This window comes from Heterocephalus glaber, unplaced genomic scaffold (assembly GCF_053883595.1).
Source record: "Heterocephalus glaber isolate CG9 unplaced genomic scaffold, H.glaber_assembly_v1.0 deba00001460, whole genome shotgun sequence".
NCBI lineage: Eukaryota > Metazoa > Chordata > Mammalia > Rodentia > Bathyergidae > Heterocephalus > Heterocephalus glaber.
This window is the reverse complement of record NW_028258307.1, coordinates 12,868,555-12,886,766: the sequence shown is the minus strand read 5'-3', so window position 1 is coordinate 12,886,766 and position 18,212 is coordinate 12,868,555. Positions and strand designations below refer to the sequence as shown.

At 34.5% G+C, this 18,212-nt stretch overlaps 1 protein-coding gene across 21 annotated transcripts in view; it reads left to right on the top strand.

Moving 5' to 3' along the window:
- Marchf1 (membrane associated ring-CH-type finger 1) overlaps positions 1–18,212 on the top strand; it is a 1,027,787-nt gene that overhangs the window by 712,025 nt on the left and 297,550 nt on the right. For 13 of the 21 annotated variants that reach the window (XM_087216905.1, XM_087216904.1, XM_087216903.1 and 10 more), the window contains one exon: positions 1,131–1,279. The exons of the other annotated variants lie outside the window; for them this stretch is intronic. In XM_087216905.1, coding sequence (XP_087073031.1) covers positions 1,169–1,279 — 111 coding nt within the window. In that variant the 5' untranslated portion in view covers positions 1,131–1,168. The remainder of the gene's footprint in view (positions 1–1,130; positions 1,280–18,212) is intronic. 21 annotated transcript variants of the gene reach the window in all.

Below are 18,212 nucleotides of genomic sequence, written 5' to 3'. Positions count from 1 at the left end.
TAATAAGGATTTTTAAATTATTATTTTTGGATAGATTATAGTTGTGATGGAATGTAAAATTCTAAATTTACTTGCACTAAAATTGTTACTTCTTCACTTGGCAGAAACTTTCTGAGAGAGATAATCATGGCACTACTAAAACAACTACTCTATCACTGGCCTATGTTCAATTTTTTTCTGCTTCTGTAAGACGCTCAACTGAAAATCTGTGCCAAATTTTATTTGTCACTGACATGCAGCTATACACTGCATGATGATATTTGGTGAAGGATGCATTGCACATATAGCATGGTTCTGTCAGATTATAATGGACCTGAAAAATTCCTATTGCCAGTAACATCGCAGACATCTTCCCTTTATAGTAAAATGCATTCACTAATGTGTTTACGATGATGTTAGTGTATACACATGTACTGTGCTGTTATTGAAAAGTATGGCACATATATTTATTTATAGTCCATAATAATTAATCATAAATGACTGTTTTACTGATTTATGTATTTACTACACTATACTTTTCATTTTTATTTTGAGTACTCTCTTCTGATTTATAAAAAAAGTCTGATTTATTATGAAACTAAGTGCCATGCTACAATACCAGTAGCTTCTCTTGAGTGTGTGAGGAGACCTTCAAGTGATTGATCTGAAGCATCTAGCTCTGTTTGTCCCTACAACAAAATCACCAAACAATGCTTTGTCCCAACATCCCCCAGTTGTGATAATATATCCCTGTATGTGATAAGATCTACAGCTTTGTGTATGTAGATATTATCATGAACTGGGCCTATTCTTAAATTCCAAGGTAAGAACTTGTTATTGCAAACAGATCCCTGAAAATAACTCTAGCACCTGAAGCAAAGGACTCCTATTGTCTATCTAGAAGTGTCACAGAGGACAATAAAAGATATTAGGTCCATTGAAAAGATGTGTACTGCTTCCAGTGTCTTGCCTCATCTTACTGCAGGATATTATTAATAGTATATTCTAATTTTCCTACTCATGGATCCCTAGTTAAAACAAAATGTTTGTATTGGTATTTCATGAAATTATTGATTTAATTTCATTATATCTATTTTCCAAAACACAGCTAAAATAGACAATCTGTTTCAGGGAATGTAAATTATTTTCAGAATTTCAGAAATTGAAAAGGGAAAAGAGGAAGGAGAAAATGCTGGGCTGGTGTGAAGCGATAGCCCGGAACCCTCACAGAATCCCAAACAACACAAGAACACCTGAGATCCCAGGGGATTTGGCTGATGCCTCACAAACCTCCACATTGGTGAGTGGAAAGTTATTTTACCTCAAAAGAGCTTGTATGTAATTGGAATGCTAAGAAGATGGGGAGAAAATGACATTCTAAGTAAATGTTCTTCTTGGTTTCAATAGTACGGTATTTGCATTTGTAGTATATTGTTCATATAAATTCAATTTAATTAATAAACATTAGTAAAACACTTTAATATCTCAATTCAAATTATACTGTTTCTGTTACATTGCAATTGTCCTTTAATTATATTAGTGAGTTGAAAGAAATAGTCAACATTCTTGGATTCTATACTATGTAATGGATTTGAAGAGGAAAAATAATTTCAGAGTTCACATAATTAGAGAATCAGAATCATAATTTATTTTCTTATACTTATTCTAAAACTATCGAAACAAAAGGATTAAAAATTATTATTTGCACAACGTTTGACTGAAATGATTGTAAAATTATTTGAAGGCTAAATCAGTTATATAGTCTTTCTTATTTTGTTTTCAGCTTTGAGTTTAAATGTTTAACTTCAATTAGCCACTATTTTCCAGTGATTAGAAAGAGATAATTCATTAGCAAAAGGTGTTTTACATGTTCTTTATTTAGATTTTGGCTACAATAGCCTTGATTTTAATTTAAAGAAAGAAAATTCCATTTGGTTTCTAAGTTTTAAATTGACATTAAATGTAAGAATTTTAATTATTATTTTAACATTTTTTAAGAATTTGAATGCTTTTATTAGCCCAATTTTTATGTACATATAATTAAATATGACCAAAATTTTTTAGATTTTTTTATGTTTTAGTTTGATTTGACAATTTTTACTATTTTACCATCTTATTTGATTTGGGCTGCTATAATAAAACTTCTTCATTTGATGGCTTATGAACAAAAGAAATGTATTTCTCATCATTCTGGGGGCTGGGAAGATGAAGTTGATGGCAGATTTGGAATGAGTGAGGACTTGCTTTTCTAAGTTATAAATGATGCCTTCTCCCTGTGTCCTCAGTAGTGGAAGGAGCAAACAAACTCCCTCAGACCTCGTCTATAAGGACCCCAATCCCATTTATAAAGGTCTCATCCTCATGCTCTGAGTGGCTCCTAACAGCCACAACTTCTCTGTCATGGTCACCATGTGGGGTAATATTTCAGCATATGAATTTTCAGAGAACACAGAACATTCAGATTACAGCATTAACATAGAGAACATGATCCTGAGTAAGGAACCATGAGAAGGAACAGATTCTCAGTTGATTAGCCAGACCTAGTAGTTAGACACTCCCTTAAATTTCATCTCAGGTTGTTGGTTGAAGGATAAAGGTATGGAGAGATGTGTACAACACTACTGGATTCAGAGTTTGGAAAATAGATTCTTTGAAATTATCACCTACACTGCCTCATCTTACTCAAACATGAACTTCTGTAAGTTAGTTATCATTTTCAGTAAAACTGTTTACCATGCTTTAAAACAATTAAATATGTTATACAGCATTTATAGCTAGATTTTGACAAGTATCAGATAATAGAAAAATCTTTTATATTTTCATTAAAGTGACTTTTAATGCTTAATGCTTACTCCACAAAATCATAGATTAAAAATCATAGCAAATTTTGAACAAATGTTTGGCCTAGCTTTCTTCCTGTAACTGGTATAGTAGTATTAGTTTCATCTCACAGATGTATGTTACTGTAGCCTAGAGAAGTTAATTGACCTACTGATATCTCATAAATAATGAAAGGATTACAGGAATTAGGCTTCTCACAGCAAGGCTTTTCTATTACTTTTCTTATGATTTTTTTCCCATTCAAATAATTTTAGGAGAAAGAAAAAGATATCGAGTGAACCAATTTAATTAAACCCAGTAGGTAAATTTAATACTGCACTAAGGGGATAACATCTAGCCACTGTAACACCTAACCATCAAATCTATTTCTTAACTTAGAAAAATAAAATATTTCTTCCCCTTGTCATAGTCTGATGTATATCGAACATCTCTCCTTAGATGTTTAAGCTGAAAACAAATGTCTTAACAAAGAGGATTCCTTCCATTTTTTGGTGCTGTCTTCTTAATGATAGTACGGCCTCTTAGTGAACCAAGGAAAAGGGGGAGACTGGGCTGTGGTCCTTGTGGGTCGTTATGGAGCAAACTTGGCCACAAAGACACTCTACCACTGGCCAAAGCCTATTTTCATGGCCCAGTTAAACTTTAAGAAAAGCTTGTAAATGTTCTCTTCTTATGTGGATGGGAAAAGGAGATGGAATTAGTGAGCTTCTAGCTATCTCTGCCATAGTCCACCTTTCTGGTTTCCAAATATAAATGTTATGTTCCATTCCCTCATAAAAATGGAATGTTACCCTCTAGACTGACAACTCAAAATTCTCTTTGTCTTAGGATTCAGTCAAAGCCCATGATCTTTGGTTAAGCATTGTCCTCATCAAATAATATCAACAATGGTGACAATGGGCAAATTACCTGCAATTTGGGACTTGCTCCAACCTATGCTCAACATATAGGAGAAGAACATTTTTCCTCAATTTGAGGATGATTGTAGGACCAAGAATTATTTTAAGACATATATTTTAAGGCTAATATTTCTGCAATTATGGCATTCTAGTATTATAGTTCTCTGAAATATTATTAAGGTTCTAAACTATTTGGCTCCTGATAGTCCATGTAGCTCAAAGAACTCCTTCTTGGATGCCCTTCATGTTCTCTTTTCCCATGTTTCTCTCAAGCTGATACTCTCTTGAAGCATAGGTAGAAGAACTGATCCTCTACCTTACCCTTATCTAAAGATCCTTTATTCCCTTGAGATATTTCACTGGGTGATGTGTCTGGATCATCCTCTATTTGCCTGTGTCACTGTATTTAATAAAATTTGTATTGAACTTTTGTTGCTCAGGGCCTTCATTAATGTATCTCCCACTCTATGAGGTTTAGGAGAAGGTGACCATTTTAATCTTATATACCATAGAATCTTCTGAATTCTTTCTATTGTCTTTCATAGCTATGCTCATAATAGCCAGTTAGGTCCTGAGCCTATGTTTCTCTTGCAACACTTATAAAATGTAGCCAGCAATAGTAGACATTATAAGATATACATTATAAGATAATTGTTTTCCAATGGATTTTGAATATTACCAGCTTGTCAGACCCACGACCTCCTGAAAAGTCGCCGAAGAAGGGGGTCACAGACGAACGTTCAAGCAAGCTTCATTGGGGCGGCAGTCTGCAGCGGGCCGGGACTGATTCACAGGAGGGAAATCATCCACAGTATGGGCTGAACTGGGGGTTTATATGGGATTTTGCAGGAGGGAAAGCACTAGTCCACTGGTGGGGGGTGGGTAATTGGGGTTGGGGTAACAATAGGTTTCGGTTGGGGGGACGGAGTAACTGCTTTCGGGAAGCCCCTGTCTCACTGGAATATCTGACTCAGAAACCGGTGGGGCAGAAAGACCTTAACTAGGCAGAAAGTCACTAACAAAGGGAGGTCAGGCCTTAGCTATGCGCAAGTTCCCTGTTCCTTGTGGCCGGAGTGGGGCAAAGGGAAAGGAGAGGAGGGGCCTTGCTCTGTGGGGGCCCTGAAATACCTAACACCTCCCTCTTAATTTAAGTAATAGTTTTGCCAAGAATTTTGTCAAAATATCAAGCAAATAGATGTCTTTTACTATTGAATTCAGTTTCCTTGATACTCTTGCTCAATCATTAAGAAAGTGATATATATTTTAAGTGGTTGTTATTTTGCTACAAGTTTCAGTCTTTGGATTGTATAAATGTCGAGATATAGTCAGCAAGACAAAAACCATATCAGCAATTTTAACAGAGTTACAAAATAAAAAGTTACTCAATCTGATATTGGAAGATTGAAAAGTTCAGGTGTACAAGTTGAATAATTGTAAGGAATAACTATCACTTAAATGGGAGAATAGGAAGGGAGAAATTGGAGTTCTTAGAACCTCCAGTCTTCAGAACTGTGTCCTAGACCTCTCAGGGGAGGGGCTTCTCTGGAGTCCATCCTAGGACTAGTCCAGTCTAGGATACCCAAGTGTATGAACTTCACATCTATTTAGGTGGGAGAGAGGGATGGTTTAATAATAATTGTTCAGGGAGTGTGGGAAAAGTTGTGAAACTGGACCCTCCCTTCGTTGATCACCTGCTAGTAAACTTTGCTCGGATGACACAGAAGGAAACAGGATAAACATGAGACAGCAAGTTTTTTTCTGTCCTCCAAACTTTCAGATGCTTGTGACACTAAGAGTGGCAGAAACTAATCAGCAGGTTAATTACAAAGAAGAAACCTGGTTTGAAATCTTCTAACTCTGGCATCTTAAAGTAAAATATAGAAGAATGGGTTTAAGGCTGGGAGATAACCGTTTAGGAATTAGTATGGAAAGTAAAAGATTGGATCTTTAACAAGTAAACTCATAAATTTCAAAGGCTTTTTGTTATTCAGGATTGCTTCTCTTCCTGACTCAGTCTGAATCAGGTAATTTGACTTCAGGAAGGAGTTAATCAGAAAAGGGAAAAATTGTGTGTGATTGGTCAAAGATATATAGGTAGGTGTGGAAGTGACATTCATCATTTGCATCCTAATACTACCTGCTAGAAATCAAGGATGAAAACTATATCTTTAAGAATGTTGGTGAATGTAGTTGTCCTTTATGACCTCCATAGGGGAGCTTAATGGGTTTAGTCAGCATCTCTCACAAATGCATCCTTTCCTGGAGAATTAGCCTTTTTGATCTGCATTTCTGTTTTGTGTAACCATACTTTTATTATGATCATTCTGCTGTGATCTAGAGTACTTAAAGCTGTATAATACAAATTATACCATATTTAAAGAATTATAATAATGATGACCACTGATTATTGTGTTCTAGGAGTTTTCTAAGCATTTTACAGATATTCTCATTTTTAATATTCATAAAACTGATGAGCTAGTTATGATCACTATCCCTAGTTTATAGAGGAACTGAAGTAGAGAAATTTAAAAAGCTGCTCAAGTTGATTTAAGTAATAATGGTGAATCTAGGGTTTCAAATGTCCCATCAGCCTACAGCTGAAAGGCCATTTTATCGTGTCTCTCTCAGGTCAGGGAAAGGGTAGGGGAGAATACAGTCATGATTTGAATTGTAAATATTGGGTTATAAACAAAGAATATGCATGAGACAATAATTCATTATAGAGTGGAAAAGAGACATCTGGGATCTTTCCTTTATAATCTGTTATTTGTGTGTGTGTAATGGATTATTCTGTGCTCTGCCTTGATTGACATATAGCTATCAACAGTCTGATAGTCATTTTCACTGGTCATTGTCAGAAACTGACCTGATGGAAAAGAACAGGTACAACTCTTTTGATCTATGAGGCAATTCACACTGTCTGATTTTTAAGTTCAGAAAATACTTATTGAACTTAAAGTCTTTCAAAATGAATAAGAACCTTGAGGGCTTGGGAGATTATGCTTATGAAGTAAATACCTTCATAAGTGTAACCTAAATGGGAGACGGTATCTCATCTTGTTTGACAGGCAAGGAAGAAACCTCTCTTTTAAATTTATTGTAATGCAATTTTTGTTGCTTAAAAAAGAAACAGAAACACCTTATATCGACTATACCCTTAAGCAATTGACTGAATCAAATCAGAGTTCCAATATTAAATTTAAAATGAGACCAAAGGAGATCAAAAGAATCAGGAATAAGAGGGTGAATGACTATATGAGGATTAGAGTTGAAAAATCTATGGAAGTCAAAATAGGAAGATTAAAAAATGTCATTGTAGATGGTCAGCAATGGCTCTAGGGAGAATTGCTCTACATAATCAATGATGATTCTTTGAGGCTATAAATAAAGAACAGAGTGTTCCTGTATGTGTTTGAAAGAAGTGACTTCATACTTCAAACACATCATCGGTTCAGAGTGTATTTTCTAGCCTCCTCTGGATGGGTGCTCCTTGTAACCTTGCCAAAAAGTTACGTCTCTGATAAACTCATCAGAAGTTGAAAAATATTTAGTAAAAATTGTTTTTAATACACAACACATACACAGTAGACTATCCTTTGGTTACCTTGGTAATCACATGACTCACTGGGAGCTGTGGCTCATGGACCACATTGTTCTTAAAAGAGAGTAATGGGGCTGGGGGTGTAGTTCAGTGGCAGAGCACTTGTCTAGCACATGTGAGACTCTGGGTTCAATCCCCAGTATTGCCAAAACAACAAAAACAAAAAAGAAATATTGTACTGCATATCAAAATTTAAGATAGAAATTCAAAACTTCAGATGTAGTTTCTAGTAATGGTTCTAACTTTCACACCATTTTAATGTTGAACATTTTTAAATGGAACCATCCTAAGCCAGACACTATCTGTGTATAGTCCAGCATGCCATCCTTGCTGCTCCAGGAAAGAATAAAGAGGACATTCTAGACAGGAAAACTCACAAGGAGAAGTGTGCTGTGACCAAACAGTTCAATCTAAATTACCATCCTTCTGCACAAGTGTTAACAAGTACAAAAATTAACAAGAAAGTGATCCCTTTGTATTCTGATAGCACTTGCTAGAAATGAAGGATGAAAACAAATATATCTTTAACAATGTTGGCGAATATAGTTGTCCTTTATGACCTCAATAGGGAAGCTTAATGGGTTTAGTCAACCTCTATCACAAATGAGATGAGTCTGAGGGTTATTTATATACTGTTAACGAATCTAGATCAAATAGCCAACGCCTTCTTTCCCCACGTCTTTCCATGGTCAGCTCCTGAATTCAGGACTTGACATTGACAACTTTGACCCAATACGTTGCACCCCAACTGTGCTTTGCCAGTGCCTCTCTGTGCCAACCCTGATTTTCTTTTTCCTTTGGACTCATATTTTTGTGAAAATATTTACGTAAGTATGAATATATGTTTTTTATTTTCTCTCTCTCCACATGAGGATATATGATGAGAAAAGGATGTGTTCTGTTTACCTCATTATCCTGTTTGGAATATAATAGGAATTTAATAAAATTTGTGGAATGGATAAACAGCTTGAGCAGAGAGCATGAAATGAGCAAAAGTGAGATTGTTTTCTGTTTAAAAAGCTCTATTAAATGCAATATCTCATATTTTAAATCCTTTTTTATTATTATAAATGCCATCTGCCTTAAAGTATAGAAGAACTAATCTTAAAAATCAAACAATTCTGAGATGGCTGCTAGGATCAAAATACATAAAGTTTTAGAAACTAAAATCATGGTTATAAAAATTACTTAGCATTCTAATAAGTTTCTGCCTCCAATAAGAATCAAAATATTGCAGATGGTTTTCTCAATGGATAAGATGATGAAACATAAATTTATTCTTTCAGAGAAATCACATTTACCAGCTAAGATATACCAAAGCCACTGCCTCGGTGTATTCCCAATTATTTATACTTTTTACTTTTAGTCTATTACAAGACCAAAGGAAATCACAGGGTTGCCCCAAAATTCAGGCTGTCTTGAAAACCAGAGAGAAAGAAAGAGAGAAAGAGAGAGAGAGATAGCTAGAAATAGGAGAGCATGTACATCAAATTTCTCATTAGACATATTGACTTATATTCAATAGAGTCACTCATATTTCTTATCGTTTCTTAACAATTAAACTAGTTGACTTTTGTGTAGTGCCATTTTTATATTCTGAAAATTAAATCAGGATAGATAGATTGCCCAGTTGTCTTTTTAACTTTATTTTTCTTTCTCCTTTTAATTCTTATTTAATCATGCATCAGTTATATTTTCCACTGCTATTACAAAGTCTTTACTGAGTGTTGCCAAAGGCAATGGTGAATGAAATTTAAATTTTTATTAGAATAACTATCCAAAACAAATGAGGAAAATTAAACAAAAGGCATGATGCCTTTCAAGAGCTTTGATTTTGGTTAAGAAAGTAAAATTGTTAAAAATACATTCCAATGGTTGTTATGGAAACAGATTGAATAGGAGACTGCAAAGGGAAGATGGATGCTTCAAATATCACACCGTGAGGAAAAATTACATTTGCTGTGCAGTTTAGTGTATTAACTTTAATTGTACAGTTACTGAACAATGTCAAAACATGATTATTCACAATAGTAATAATTGATCTAAAATGTTTCTTATGTGAAGAAATCTTTTTCTCTTAAGGAGTAACATCATGAGATCACATTCACAGCTGCTCTTTATCAAAATGTGCCATGTCTGACTGCTTAATTTAGGTACAAATTAAATTGTGCACATCTCAGAAAGATGCTTAGTTCTTAGTAGTTAATCCTACTATCTGTATAGTATTTAGAACACATTTGTTTCAAAATATTTCATTGTCTCAGGAACAATGGGAAGAATTGTTCACATGGAAAAAAGGAGAAACATATATATAGAGAGAGAGAGACAGAGAGAGAGAGAGATACATTGGTTTTACTCAGTCACAGATGACTATGATGGCAAAGATTTATTCATTGTCCTTGATTTTTTGAGAATCTTGTTAGACTTTATGTAAAGGAAATAGTCAGGGAAAATTGGCTTGATATTTGCCCAGCTATCTTGGTTTTTGCCTCAGAACAAAAATCATAGCTGGAAATAAGTAGAACTAGTCAAAAAATAACAAAATTTCAGAGCTATTTCTATGCCACATTCTTCTTGTTCAAAAAAGGAGTGGGATAAAAATTATAGTTAGCATATAAATGTATATCTCAAAGAAGAATATTTAATAATACAATAATAGTATTTTAATGCTTATGCTATACTGAAGAGTTTAGAAATACATCTCAAAACTTCACAGTAACTCTGAAAGTAGGTATTTAATTTTTATTATGCAGACAGAGAAGTTAATGTTCAGTAAGATTAGAAGAGTGGCAGGGTATGAGTGCAGAGTCTTAAATATTTCCAGTCTTCCATGCTTTTCCATAGAGAATAATATGTTTATGTAAGTAATGGACAGACAGCTAATAGAATAGCATGATGGTTCTTAACCTAGAACACCTACTTTACAGCTTCAGCCTCTGCAGTACGTTACCTTCATAAATCCATTATCAACCACCATTACAAACTGTACTGTCTAAAATAAAGACTTGCTTGTACATTGGTAAATTGCAATCTGGAGCTCCAGAGCTATCTGTTATCATGAATCAAAACAGGGGTAAATGAATAACCAAGAAAACAAGTGACTAAATACATTCTCATTTGAAAATATTTCAGTCACAGTAATAATCCAGTTTGGAGAGTATCTTCATTTATTCATTCAACTTCTCTTTATTGAGAATTAGCTATGTGCCAAACACTGTTACTACATAACAAATATATCGTGTAAACACATCCACACATCCATACATCCACACATGTGCACACACAGTCCTTATTCTCTAAGACTTAGTGAGGAAAACAAATAAATAGGTCAAGGGTAAAGCAAGGAGTAAACAAAGGATGTTAGAAGACTATTCTGGTCCTTCCCAAATACCAGTGAATTTGGGGGATATGAGGAAGATGATGATTAGGGAAGGAGGCAGAGACCTTCTGTGGCTTTACATAAACCATCTACCATGTACAAATTGGACATCTGTACTATTATTTTGTTTACTCTGAAAAACATCAGACCCATTTGGTGTAGTTAAAAGTAAAAGAACCTATCTTTGGAATTGTTTGAGAAATACACTATATACTTACTGGATTATAGGTTTCACTTTCTACAGATGGTGGGGTTAACCAGGTATTTCATGGAACTTATTCAGTCTTCATTTTCAATGTATAATCCTATAAATACAGCAGGTAGCAATACTTCTAAAGATGTATTTGTCCCATTGAGAGAACAATGGATCTTCCCAGTTAAATACTGACTAGGAACTGTGCATAAAAACACTACATTGGGAAGGAAATAAGTACATAAAAGTGTACTTACATTTGCTCTCTTGACAAAAGAAAGTGAGAGAGTAATAATAAAAGCTAATATTGATAAATTTGTTGAATACTGTACATACTCTATATCAAGAATACTCAACATAGTAATAACTCATTTAATCTCTACTGCATTTTAAGAAATGCACAGAATTTCCATTTTGTAGAAGAAAGAGGTAAGCTTTCAAATTTTGTCTTGCTAGGAGCTCTGATTGCCCAGCATATATTGTAAAACATGCTTCTATGCAATGGAGAATATGATCAGAAAAAGATAAAAATATTGACCTCATTAAAATGTATAATTCAGATTCATATTTAGCTAATATTTGCGAAACACTAAGGCACACATGGATATATAATGTTCCCTATAGACATACCTATCATAAATATATGTAATTCTCAAAAAGACCTTTAATATAGATATTATATTACTCATTTCACATATAAAAAGCCTAGGTTTTCTGATAATTTCATACATATTGGATATGAGAGGTGCATAGAGATAGGTTTCAGATATACTGATCTAGATGATATGGCTGCCAATTATCCTCATGAATATAAATAATTATCTACTACTTTTATGGAGGAAGGAGTAAAGCTGTTTGACAGATTTTCTTTATAAGCTTAATTTCTTTTAAGGGTTAACACAATATCACCCAACAAAATACCTGTTCAATGCATGAAGCCAGTTCCTTAAGTTAAAAGCCAAAACTCACGTCTTAGTTGATGGCCCATTAAATTATTTTTAGTATCAATGTAGTATTGTCAACAGTGATTATTAGGTTAAAATAGTCTATGAGTACAGCTTTGTGATTCCCCATTGAGAAACCAGAAACTCAGACACAGATATGAAAACTTAGATACCTGGTTTCTGTGGGTCTGAGGCAGCCTACAGGAATAAAATTTATTTTAACAATCCAGTAATTCTTTAAAGATAAAAGATAAAATAGCTTTCCCACTGCAGTTACCAACTTGTCAACTTTCACAGATACATTGTCATACCAACCTAATTTGATTACACATCTTTCGATCAGACGGCAAACAAAAATTGGTTGTCTTGATTTCATGGATTGAGTAGTTTCACCTACGAAAAAGACACAAACTAGCAGTGTTCAGTGGGCATAGCATTTCTGATGTTGTTATTGCCTCTCAATATGGGGGAATGCATTAACAAAGTAGTGTAGCTGTATGTTTGACTGTATTATAAAAGCCTGGAACAATATCAACAGCTATATTTTCTGAATAAGCCTCTCTTTTGTTGTGTTTTGCTTTTGTGAGCTTTGCAGATACCGTGCTTTTTATAAGTTGAAGGTTAGTGGCAACCCGGTGTGGAGCAAGTCTGTCAGCTCCAGTTTTCCAACAGCATGCACTCACTTCATGTCTTTGTGTCACATTTTGGTAAATCTTGCAATATTGCAAACTTTGTCATTATTGTATTTGTTATATTGATCTGTGATTGGTGATCTTTGATGTAACTCATAAGTGTTTTGGGTGCCACAAATCATGCTCATCTAAGACAGAAAAGTTAACTGATAAATGTTGCAGATGTTCTGACTGCTCCATTCTCCCATCATTCCCCTATCTCTCTCCTTCCCCTAAGTTCTTTCCAGTCCCTAAAATAGAATATCCAAACTAGCCCAGTTAATAACTCCATAATGTCCTCTAAGTGTTCAAGTGAAAGGAAGAGTCACATATCTCTCCCTTTAAATCAAAAATTAAGAATGATTAAGCCTAATGAAGAAGGCAAAATCTGAGATAAACCAAAAGCTAGGCCTCCCACACCAGTCAGCCTATTTGAGAATGGAAAGAAACATTCTTGAAGGAAATTGGAAGTGCTGCTCTGGTGAACACACAAATGATAAAGTGAAACAGCCTTCTTGCTGATATGGAAGCTAAAACCAGCCACTATACTTTCTTAAATCCAAAACATAATCCATAGAAAGGCTCCTGAATTCTATGAAGGCTTAACAAAGAAAGGAAACTGCAGAAGAAAATCTTGAAGAGGATGGATCAGAAGGTTAAGGAAAGAAGTCATCTCTGTAACATAAAATGTGAAGTGAGGCCGAATGACCTCATGTAGAAGCTGGAGCAAGTTATCTGGGAAATATAACTAAGATCATAGATGAAGGTGGCTGCACTAAACAACTGATTTTCAATATAGATGAAACAGCCATCTATTGGAAGAAGAAGCCATCTAGAACTTTTCGTGACAAGAAATGAAAGTCTATGTTTGCCTACAAAGCTTCAAAGGACAGGTACCTGTCCTGTTAGGGAATAGGACAGCTGGTAACTTTAAGTTGAAGTCAATGCTCATTTACCATTTCAAAAGTGCTAGGACCTAGTATACTAAATCTACTTTACCTGAACACTGTAATTGGGACAACAAAGTTTGATGAGAGCACATCTGTTTATAAATGGTTTAATGAATATTTTACACCCACTGTTAAGACAAAAAAAAACATTCAAAATGTTATCGTTCAATGGCAATGCACCTGATCATTTAAGAGCTCTGATAGAAACATGGTATTAATATTGTTTTCCTGCCTACTAACATAATATCTGCTCTGCAGCCCACAGATCAATAAGTACTTTCAACTGTCAAGTCTTGTTTAAGAAATATATTTCTTAAGGCTATATCTGCCAAAGAATGTGATTTCTTTGATGGATCTTGGAAAAGTAAATTGAAAACTTTTTAAAAAGGATTTGCCATTCTAGAGGCCATTAAGAATATTTGTGACTCATGGAAGAAGGTCAAATGTCAACATTAATAGGAGTTTGAAAGAAGTTGATCAAATCCCCATGGATGACTTTGAAGACCTGAACACTTCAGCAGAGGGTTTTTTCAAAAGTGGTAAAAATAGCAAGAGAATTTGAATAAGAAGTTGAGCCCAACAATGCAATGAAATTACTGCATTCTAATGATAAAAATATTAACGGATGAAGGGTTACTTCTTATGGAAGACCCAAGAAGGTAGTGTTTTTAGATTATATCTCCTGGTAAAGATGCTTCAAACATTGTTGGAATGACAACAGTGATTTAGAATATGACATAAATGTAATGGATAAAACAGTGGCAGCATTCAGGAGGATTGCCTCCAACATTGAAATAAATTCTACTGTGGGTAAAGTGCTGTCCAACCTCACTGCATACCAGAGAACTCTTTCGTGAAAGATAGACTCCATTGATGAGCAAACTTCATTGTTGTCCTATTTTAAGAAATTCCCACAGCCATTCTGACCCTCAGCTATCATCACCCTGAAAGATCAGCAGCCATCCAAATCCATGTGGGACCTCCACCAGCAAAATGATTGGGACTCAGCGAAGGACAGTAGACTTTCAGCACTTTTAACAATGAATCATTTTAAAATAAGATATGAACATTGTTCTATTAGACACAACACTATTGCACATTTAATTGACTACAATATAGTGTAAGCATAACCTTTCTGTACATCAAGAATCCAAAATATTCATGTGACTGGTTCTATTAAAATATCTGACTTATTGCTGTGATCTGGAACTGAACTGAAATATCTCCAAGGTATATTTGCCATATTTTATGATTAGTCTGCACTCTTACTGGCCTATATTAATTTCTTTTAAAATGGACTGTTTTTATAGTACTTTTGATTCATAGCAGTATTGAACAGAAGATACAGAAAATTTTCATGTAATTCTGGCCCCCACATGGTTATAAACAACTTATTTAATCAACATTCCCTACCAGAGTGTCATGTTTGTTACAATTTATGAACTTACATTGACACACCATAATTACCCAAAGTCTATACTTTACATTAGAGTTCATTCTTCATGTTGCACAGTCAGTGGGTTTTGACAAATGTATAATGACATATTTCCACTATGATACCATCACAGAATAGTTTCACTGCCCTAAAAATATTCTGTTCTGGCTATTCATCCTTCCCTTACCTATAGTCCTTTATGTATTAATGCTTTTCATCAAAAACATAAATTTAGCAAAAGATATTTAAGAGAGTACACTCTTTTACCTTAACTTAATGCAATGTGTTTGCCAGTCTTTCAACTAACATATTTATTTTGCTCTACAAAATTAAATGAAGAACAGAGAATTTTTAAAATCTGCCTTTCCAAAAAATGGTTTTCCCCCAGATTTATTGAGGTGTACTTAACTAAAAAATTTATATATATTTAAGGTGTACAATGTGATATTTTGATTGTAGAATGTTTGTAGAATGATTACCACAACCAAGGTAATTAACATATACATCTCACATAATTATAATTTTGTGGGTGTGTATGGTGGGAACACTTAAAATCAACTTTCTTAACAAATGTAGGAATATAGCATTATTAACTCTCACCCCCATGCTATACATTAAATGTACACAAAAATGATATTCTCAATTCTGTATCTACATTAACTAGTGATTCCTTAAGTTAGGCACTTCATTTCTCTGCGGCTGTATTAATATTATCGTTTTCTTATATTTATGCTGTTTTAAATTTCTCAGAATTGTATTCTCATGTCCCCAATACAGTTCTATGATATGTACAGAAGTTATTAAAAGTCATATTTGAATATCTTAACTTTAACTTGCTCACTTCAGATTATACTTTCTCAAGTTGTTTTAGTTACTCTATGAGATTTCCAGAAGCCTAATTCACATGGGATGATGTTTAGATCTAGGATGTCCACTACATGGTCTCATATATATGGGGGGTGCTTTTTGGAAGAGCACAATAATTATCAGTGAATTCACAGCTTAATGTGCTGTTCAGAAATGGAGACTGGTTGGAAGAGGTGCATCACTGGGACGTATATTTGGAGGGTATTACTTCCTCCTGGCTCCCCCATTCTTGCTCAGCTTCCTGGCTACCACGATGTAAGCAGCTTTCTTCCATCATGCCTTCCACTATGATGTTTCTGCCTTGCAGTCTACCAAACAACACAGGAAAGCTAATACAGACCAGAAGTAATTCTCTCAGTTTTTATCGTGTGTGTGTGTGTGTGTGTGTGTGTGTGTGTTTGTGTGTGTGTGTTGTAACCCTGTCATCAAGTAACCTCACTGTTTTTTACTGTTATGGACTCACTTGGTATTCACTCACGGCACATTTTTCTTTGTTGATAACCATATTCTCTATCATTTTGTTAGTTTTGGCTGAGGAGCCTCTTCTTTTTCTGTATTTTTTGTCTATTCCAAAGATGGGACTTTAGTCTTACAGCAGGAAAAACTTGGGCACATTTTTAAACAAGCCCTGCAGTATAAGGTAAAGAGCAAATATTTATCAGAAAATAATTATAACTACCATGTAGATATAGATTTGAAGATAAATCCACATCCTCTCAATTACATGGAAACATCACTAGAAACATTCTAGAGGGTTTTACATTAATCCTTGGTAGTAGAAAAAGAAATAAATTTGTCACCTACTCCTGCCTAAGACATGTTGCTCTCACCAGTCTAGGCTACAAGGAACTAGCCCAAGGTGAGTCCAGTACATTTTTAGTTCTTTTCTTGTAAGAGATAATTGTTATATTATTTCCTACTGATGGAGAAGCTGAGATGACATATCAAGGAAATTTTCTCCTGTTAATAAGCCAGGCAATTGTAAAGAAAGCAAAGGAGACTATTTCTAATCATATTATATTCTCTTTTTGTAAAGTAATTATATTACATGCATTAATAAGATTTCCACTGGTGGGACAAAATACCTGACATACAAAGGAGAACAGGTTTATTTTGGCTCACATTTCAGAGGTTTGACTCGGTGGTCAGCAGGCTCCATTGATGCTAGTCTGTGGACTGGCAGAAAGGTCACAGTGTGGCAGAGGAAGGCTGCTTACCTCACAGCAGTCAGGAGGTAGAGCAGAGGAGAAGACAGAAAGAAAAGAGGGCAGACACAAGAATATACATCTGTAGGTTATGTTCTAGTGACCCATTTTCTCCATCTGGGCCCCACCTCTTAACTCCACAGCCAGCTATGAGCTTATGAATTGTTCAGTCTATGATGAGTTTGGCACCCTTGTGATCTGTGAATCACCTTCCAAAAGCCCCACCTGCCTCTGAACACATGAGCCTTTTGGGGATCATTCTTGATCCAGACCATAACAATACTTTCGTAAAATAAATATCAATTCCTCATTTTACATATACATAGTCAAAGTCTGTATATTAATTGTATTACTCATCTACCTGCTTGTTTAAAAAGATTTTTGACTTTGAGACTTTAAGAACTCTGAATTTATTCTTTTCAGGTCCTATATATTAATTATAAATGGTAATAATAATGTCATCTAGCTTTTATAATGAAATTTGTTTGCTGGACGTATAACTAATAAAAATATTTTTGTATATCCTTAGTAATAACATAGGTCAGCCTACCCAGAAAGCTTTACTGATCTGAGTATACGCCTATGAGGGCAAATTACAACTCTAAAGAGATTGGATTTAGGTCTCATACATAAAAAAATTTTATTTTCTTATGACACAAACTGAGCAAGCATAATAAATTGCATATGTCTTATTCCACTTATACATATTATCAAAATTATTTGGAAAGACACAGAATAGCCTAATATAATTTCTCAATTGTTAAGGATATTTTTCAAATTTTCATCAGGCACCCTACAATTCCTACAATTATTCTCTTAAACTTACAGATTTAGTGTACCTCAAAGAAGGTTTCTTTTTCACATACTTTTCTTTCTGTGTCAAACAAGAAATCTAATTTTTTATTCTCAGTAAAGAGTGAAGTACAAAAAGTACACACGTCGAAACTGGGTGCTTTTTTTTTTAATGTAACAAGACAACAAAATGGCTTATGTTCATTGCTTTATTGCTTGTCACAATGGCTAAAAAATGAAGACAGGATCTTAGTGGTCCCACGTGCTCATTTGTGGCCATGGATTTGATGATGAAATTGTAGTTCACTGTGTTCTCCTTCTTCCTAATTGCTTCGGGAAAGCTTTGATTGATGTTACACAGGAGTGTGCACAATAAACCAAAGCACATTATTCCACTGTGATTGCCTCCATTTCCATTGAAATCTCTAAATTGCTTTCACTTTATTCAGTTGTCTT